This window comes from Belonocnema kinseyi, chromosome 1, assembly GCF_010883055.1.
Source record: "Belonocnema kinseyi isolate 2016_QV_RU_SX_M_011 chromosome 1, B_treatae_v1, whole genome shotgun sequence".
Classification (NCBI taxonomy): domain Eukaryota; kingdom Metazoa; phylum Arthropoda; class Insecta; order Hymenoptera; family Cynipidae; genus Belonocnema; species Belonocnema kinseyi.
In genome coordinates, this window is record NC_046657.1 from 110,857,549 (window position 1) to 110,865,664 (window position 8,116).

The 8,116-nt window shown below is 26.2% G+C and overlaps 1 protein-coding gene across 1 annotated transcript in view; it reads right to left on the bottom strand.

The window, feature by feature from the left end:
- Positions 1-1,164: 1,164 nt before the first annotated feature.
- Positions 1,165-8,116, bottom strand: part of LOC117179597 (probable polyol transporter 3) — a 34,484-nt gene continuing 27,532 nt past the window's right edge. Inside the window, exons 7-8 of the mRNA XM_033371572.1 lie at positions 4,631-4,884; positions 1,165-1,661 (exon numbers count right to left, since the gene is read on the bottom strand). Of these exons, the coding sequence (XP_033227463.1) occupies positions 1,342-1,661; positions 4,631-4,884 (574 nt within the window). The 3' untranslated portion in view covers positions 1,165-1,341. The remainder of the gene's footprint in view (positions 1,662-4,630; positions 4,885-8,116) is intronic.

An 8,116-nucleotide genomic window follows, 5' to 3' on the forward strand; every position in this document is an offset into this window, starting at 1 on the left:
ATTTGGTTAAAAATTTGTCTTCTTTAATTAAAAATTCAATTATTTCCTTAAAAATTCGTGTATCTTGTTAAAAAATTGTATTATTTAAAAATAATTATTTTTATTTGTAAATTAATCTTCAGGCTTAAAAAATCATATTTTGGGTTGAAAATTCAAGTGTTCCAGTTAAGTATTTATAATTTTAGTTGAAAGCTCCTCTTTTTTGTTTAAAATTGAACTGTTTTGTTGAAAATCCGTTTTTTTGTTGTTGAAAGTAAGTGTTTCGAACTGAAAGTTTAACTGTTCCCTTTTTTATAAAAATATTTATATTTTTTACTGGAAAATTAAGGTATTTTTTCAAAATTCATTTATTTTGCAAAAGTTGAAAGTTTGGAACATTTAATCTTTAGAAACTTAATCATTTGAATGCTTTAATCTTAGAAAATTCTAGAAGAAGAAAACTATAAAATTTAAAAAACTTTATTAGTTGGAAAATTGAAATTTGTTAAACTTTAGAGTTTGAAACTCCATTCATAAAGACCTTTAAAATAATAATAACTTGATTATTTTAGTATTTATGATTAATTTATTATTTTATTATTTTATTATTTGTTCGAATGCTTCAATCTGTGAAAAGTCTAGACGAAGATTAGAATTTATTTAATAAATTAAAAATTGAAAAATTGAAATTTTCCAAGCTTCAAACTTTGAAACGGAAACTTCAATGTTTAAAAATATCTTCTTCATGAAACTGCAGACATGGATTTATAAGGTGGATTCTCATATTTAAAAATCAAAAGGGAAGCTAAAAGATTGGATCTAAATTAAAACAGAGATTGTTAATTAAAGAAATAAATATAAGTTCGAAAGGGAAATGAGGTAATAAAACTTTAAAAACCCATTCTCTTTCCATAAATAAGACACACTTTATTCGTAGATTATTCGGTTAATTCTAAAGTCTAAAATAAACATTCGTAAAAAAATCACATTTAAAACCGCATTTGTAACTTCACAAAAAATATTTGTAAACTTTTTCCACTGTACATATTTACAAAGAGATCGACTCAGATGACTATATGTTTAAAAATATATTACAGAAGTATAGGAATGTTTTTAATACTGGATGGTGTCCTGCATTTCAAAATATCACTTAACTAAAATATAAATTTCTTGATTTTGATTCGTGTGCAAATAATTATCCCTCATCAAGCAAAAGATATTTATAAATAAAATGTCCATTGCTTTCTTTAAAAAAATTGTTTTTTTTTGCCTAAAAATATTTTGTGACTCTGGAAAGGGTCGGAAAATAAAAAATTTTAATCTTCCAAGTTTTGATTTGCTTTATAAAGGCGAATTTTCAATTTATAGATAAATTTTCTCGACAGCAATGCAACTAATTTCGTATCTTGGATCATTTCCAAAATTATTTCCGGATCGGTGATTTTTTTCATTATCGTCGAGGGTCAAATTGAGACATAAATTATCGTAGGCGTAGACATTGGCGATTATATTAGAATACTTGTCTTCTGATTTGATCGTATAATTCTTCAAAGTCACGTTGTTGGATTCAGTGAGAATTGCCGATTTCGATTTCGAGGAGGACTCGATCGAAAATCCTGTTTCTATTTGCTCTAGGCTACGACCTCGCGTTTCTGGGAGCGTTGTCACCGCAAAGACAGCACCTTAGAAATAAAAGTAATTATTTTTTAAACTATTTTTTAATTTTCAATTAAAATTTTAATTATAATTTTGAATCTTGGTCCTAGAGTAAGAGCAACAGTTCTTAGCCCCCCCCCTCCCTCAATTGTTGAAACCTTTAATTTATTAGATAATATAGTGAGTCTCTTCAAGAGCCCTCCCTTCTATAGCCATTCCAAGAATTGATGCCGCGCCGCAGGTAGGTGTAAATGGAGGTGCGCGGGGTCTGCGGTTGTCACTCAGGCGAGTTAGTTCCCACCCACCGTCAGGCCCAAAATCGGCGCAACAGAAGAGTTTCACTGTATATGTCCCGAAAATCTCGACATCCTTGTTGTTAAAAAACCTGATTCGTTTTTTTTTCATTACTTAAAGTTGTTCCATATATTCAATTTAGAATTTTGAAAATTAAGTCTACAAATGAAAAGTGTTATACATGTTTTATGTTTTAGTGCTTTTTGCCAGAAATGAGTATTTTTTAAAAAGAATTCGTGAGCGTCCGCATGAAAAGTGCCGATATGGAGTTACGTATAGCCGGATACATTTTCAGCATTTTAGGCCTGAAATGAACCCTCTAAGTTAAAAAAACGAGTTATGTTTACAGGATGATTGACAATCTTGAACCATTTGTTGTTGTGTTATGGTAGTGATTATTGTCGTAAATTATTATCTTTGAACAAAAATGGAACGGTTTAATGGTCTATATATTTTACAAAAACTACTTCATCAATTACAAAAAATTTTGACTTTTTTCGAAAATTCATTCCTTTTGGTAAAAATATGGTCTTTTTTTTCTATGCAAAATCCAACTGTTTCGTTGCATATTAATCTGTTTTGTTAAGGTTTCAACTATTTTGTTAGAAATTCGTCGTCTTTCAATTCAACTGTCTCCAATTTGAAATCATTTTTTAATAAAATATCAGATATAGTATTTTTGGTTAAAAATTCATCTTTTATAGTAGAAAATTCAACTACGTTAAAAATTAATTGTTTTGGTTGAAGAATCATGATTTTAGTAAAAAATTCATTTTTTGGTTGTAAATGTTATTGAAAATTGTTTTTTTTCTTAAATTTAATTTAACTGTTTTTTATTTAATATATAAATCTTTTTCGATGGAATACCAATTATTTCATTTTTCGTTGAAAGTTGAACTACCTTGTTAAAAAATTCATTTTTTAAATTGTCAAGGATACACCTATTTTATTGAAAATTTACCCTTATGGTTGAAGAAGATTGTTTTGTATTTAAAACTCAAAACACTTTTTTCAAAGTATTAACTATTATAATTTTAGTTGAGAAATTAAAAATTCGTAATTTCAAAAATCAATTGTAATTAATTATAAAAAATATTGTTCCTGCTTATCTTTAAATTATTTTTCATATAGGACACAATGACATACAAAAATTTTATACCAATATTAATTATATATTTTTTAATTTGAAAATTGCGTAAGACGAAGAATAATAATAATGGCGCGCGTGTTCATTTTCTAGTGCAATCATATTTGTATCCCGTGAAAACTTCCGAAGTTTTAAATTTAAATTCTTGAGAACTTACAGATTACGATTTAATGTGTAAATTAATTAAATTAATTAACAATAACAACATATATTTTTTTAATATATAAATTAGAATGGAGCATAATCCAAAAATTAGAATTTTTTAATAATATACTATTTGAAAGTTTTGATGATTCAAACCTTAGAAATATTGAAATTTCAATTATTTGAAGTATTCATATATTGAAACTTAAATAAGTTAGTTTAAAATTTATTGTGTGTATTTTCTAAAGAGCAGGCTTGAAATTTGCCTTTTCAAATTTTTAATTTTCTATTTCAAAATTTTTTAAGCACTGTATTTTTTAAGTAAACTTGAATAGTTTGAACCTTAAAAACTTAGTACTTTTGGACTACAATTTTTGCAAATTCAAAAACTTAAATTTTTAATTTCAGTTATATATAAACATTTTTTGAAAAATTAAATAATAAAGGCTTTAATTGAAAATTTCAATAATTGAAAACGTCGAAACTTCACTGGATGCTTCAATGTTTGAGTTTGCAATTTGTTAACTTCAATATTTATAATCAGCCTGCAATAATAAAATTTGAGAATTTTAGTTTGAAAATTTTCAGTAGAAAAAAAATGCAATCGTTGGCTTCAATTTTAAGGAATTATAAAAATTAAATCTACAACTTTAACATAAGATATCCTTGCGAGGGCTTATATTGATTTTAATTCTGTGATATTCAGTGAATAAAAAAATGGCAGATTAAATATTAGGAAATTTAAATTTAGAAAAATTTCAATAACATGCTCTTAATTCTGGAAAATTGTGTTTTCGTATGTCTTCAACTTCGAAAATCTACAAATATGGAAACTTCATTGGAAAATGCAATAAAATTTTTACACAGCTTCATAAATAAAATGTGTCAAATTTGGAAACTTTTATAGTTTTGAAAACTTTAATTTCCGAATGGGTACAAAATTGAAGATTTTTAAAAATTTTACTTTCGGAAACTGAAGTTTTCTCTAGAAAGATTTTACTTATTATATAAACCGGAGCTAATCACAAAACAAAAATGATTGTTTTTTATACTTAAAAATGTTGAGTTTTTTCCATTATTAGAAATACAAGTTTTCAATTAAACTTCAAAATTTCATTGCTTGCAAACTAAAGCCTTCAATCTTATTTTAAAAACTCATTTGGAATATTATAACTTATTTAATATAGTTTAAAAATGCTCCTAATTCTGGAAAATTGAAAATATATTTTCTTAAATGTTTAAAATCTTCAAATATCGAAACTTCATTTAAAACATCAACCAAATATTCGAATTTGTAGAAAATTGAAGTATAGAAGTTTGGAAATGATGCCTTTAGAACCTAAACGGTATTTTAAAATTCAAAATCAAAAAATAAAATTTTGTTTATATATATTTAAACAAAAATTTTACCCAATAAGCCAGCAACACTGAAGGTCCACATCGTAGCTTCGAGTCCCAAAACATGACTCATGTCAGGATATGTTTTTACAGCAGCAAAAGTCAAAAGTTGAGCAATGCTGGTCGTCAAACCTCCAAAAACTCCCCTAAGTTTCAGAGGGTAAAGTTCAGATGTCATGACCCAGGGCAAAGTGAGATACCCGATCATCGAAAAACCCACATGACTAGCGACACAGGTCAGTGGAATTAAAGATGGCAGGGAAAATCTGTAAAAGTAAAATTCCATTACGTTTTTTTATAAACTTCAAGCTTCTTCTGAAACTTTAATTATATCGAATACTTCCAAATATTGTTTGGAAAGTTTCAGTAATAAAATAAGTATATAATATAATAATATAGAGAAATAATAAATTTGTTCAAACTTAAGAAGAATTATTCTTCCAGGGCTCGGATCGTGCGACTTTTTGGCATGAAAATTCAACCGTTTAGTAAAAAATTCATCTATTTTGTGGAAAATTCGTCTTTTATATTGAAAGTTCAACCAATTGGTTAAAAATTAATTTCCTGTTGAAAATTAAAGTATATTTTAAAAAATTAATCTTTATTTCTTGAAAACGATCTATTTTTGATTTGTTGAAAATTCAACTATTTCAACTATAACTATTACGTTTTTTATCAAACATCACGCTTCTTCGGAAACTTCAATTATATCGAAGACTTCTAAATATTGTTTGGAAAATTCCTGTAATCAAATAATTATATAACATAATTATAAATTTATTTAATAATTATAAATACGTGATAATAAATATATAATATAAAAATATAAAGAAATAATACATTTTTTACATTTTGGAAGTTTTTCCAGGGCTCGGATCGTGCGACTTTTTCGAATTTTCTTGAAAAAATACGACTTTTTTCCTTTCTGCTTAGACTTCTTAGACAAGAACTTTTAACTTTTTTTTAAACATTCGCCTTTCTGGATTAAAATGTGTACTTTTGGACTAAAAATTCGTCCTTTTTGATTGATAATTCTTCTTTTACGGTAGAAAAATCATCTTGTTTGGTTGAAAATTATTCTTTAATGGTAAAAAGTCATATTTTTTTCGTTGAAAATTCCTCTTTCTTGGCTAAACATGCACTTTTTTGTGAATAATTCAAATGTAATCTACAAAATTCGTCAAAACTAGAAAATTTAAATGTTTTGCTGAAAATGTTCATTTTTGGTTAGAAAATTTATCCTTTTGGGTTGATAATAAATTCCTCTTTTATGGTAGAAAATTCATATTTTGTTGTTAAAAATTCATCTTGCTTGGGTGAAAACTTACTTATTTAGATTGAAAATTGTATTTTATTCTACAAAATTTACCTGTTCGGACAAAAAATCGTCCTAATGAATTGAAAATTCTTCTTTTATTGTGAAAAAGTAATCTTTTTTGGATGAAAATTGATCTTCTTTGGTTGAAAATAAACTTATTGATTAGAAATTCATATTTCTTGACTGAAAAGGGAATGTTTTGTTGAAAAATTAACTCTTTTCTCAATTGGAAAAAAATTTCGAATTAAAATTCAACCATTTAGAAAAAAATTCCTCTATTTTTTTGGAAAATTCGTATTTTTTTATTGAAAGTTCAACTAATTGGTTAAATATTAATTTTATGTTAAAATTAAACAGTTTTTGGTTGAGGTTAATGATCTTCTATTGTTTGAATATTAAATTATTTTGTTCAAAAGTCATCTTTATTGTTCCAGAAGTGAACGGATTTGTTGAATATTTATTTTTTTGAACAGAAAATTTGGCCTCCTGGATAGAAAATTCCTCTTTTATGGTCAAAAATAAATCTTTTTTTGGTCGAAAAATTCTTTCTGACTTAACATCACAATTACCTTGTTAAAATTTAATTTTTTTGGTTTATGATTCATTTCTTGGGTCAAAAAATGAACAATTTTGTTGAAAACTATTTTTTTTAAATCTAACTATTCCTTGGTTTAAAATAGATATTTCTCATTTAAAATTGATCTTTTCTAGCTGAAAATTCCTATATTTTGTTGAAAATAAATCTTCCTGGTCGAAAATGAATTCTTTATGGATAACAATGCTACTGTCTGTTTAAACAAAATTATTTGTTTTGATTAACGATTCAACAATTTTGTTGGAAATTGGTCTTTTTTTGGTTGAATTCAACTGGTTTGGATTTAAAATTAAAATCTTTGTTGTTTGAAATGTCAACTATTAAATCTTTAGTTGAGAGTTCATCTTTTTTAGTTGAAAAGCCAATTTATTGGTTAAAGATTGATCAATTTAGTCGAACACTAAACTGGTTTGTTATAAATCAAGTTTTTAAAAACCTTATTCTTTTTGGTTGAAAATTCAACTACTTGGTTGGCAATTCATCTTTCTTCTTTAAAAATTAACTTTTTTTGTTAAAAATTATTTTTGTTTTGTTTAAAAGACAAATTTGTGTTACAAATAACTTTAAAAATTATAAATTCAATTATTTAATTGAAAAATCATGTATTTTGTTGAAAATTCGTCTTTTGGTAGAAAGTTAATCGTCTGAAAATTCATCTTCGTTAGTTAGAAATTCAGGCGTTGAATTAAAAATTGAACTATTCTGTTGAAAATTTAATTATTTTATTTGGTTGAAGTTTAATATTTTTTGTATGGAAATTTGACCATTTGGTTGAGAATTCATCTTTGTAGTTCTTTACTACAAAATTCAACAATTTAATTGAAAGTGCAATATATTTAGAACTTCAAATTTTATGAATTCAAAGCGCTTCATATTGAATTCAATGTTGTGTCTATATTAAAATTACTTTAGAGAATTTATTCTTCTTATTTCGTGAAAAATCACCAAATTTCCCCCGTTTTGAGATCATTTTGAGTAATGAAGTGGGAATGATAAAAAAATGAATAATTTCGTATTTAGAATATACTATCTGAAATATGAATCCTTAACTCTTGAGTAATTGCAAGTTTATCATGTTCAAAATGAATGTTCCTGAAGTTCAAAATTGATGTAAATTATAATCTGCTCTCATTTTTAAATAATCCGAGTCACCAAGTTTAACAGTCCAGAAAGAATCCTGCGATCTGAATGACTATGGCTAAAAATTTGTCTTTATTTCAAAGTTTATTTTTATTTTGCAAAGAATATTTAAAAATCAATAAGAATGATGTGCTCTATCTGTGAAAACAAAGTAATTGCTTCAGTCATTCCGTGTTTGGTACTGCTTTTTTTATTATCATTAAAAATTTGATTCGACTTTTTTCGAAATTCCGTGCGACTGTTCCTCGGAAACCTAGGATTTACTTAGGAGTTCAGAAACTTTTGGGTTGTGCTCACTTCAAATTTGAAGGATGGAGAAATGGAGGATGGGGCGGTGGAGGATAGAGGATGGGAAGGATGGAAGATGGGGAAGTGGAGGATGGAGAAGGGGGAGGATTGATTATGGAGAAAGGGGAGGTAGATGATAGAGGAAAATGAGGTAGAG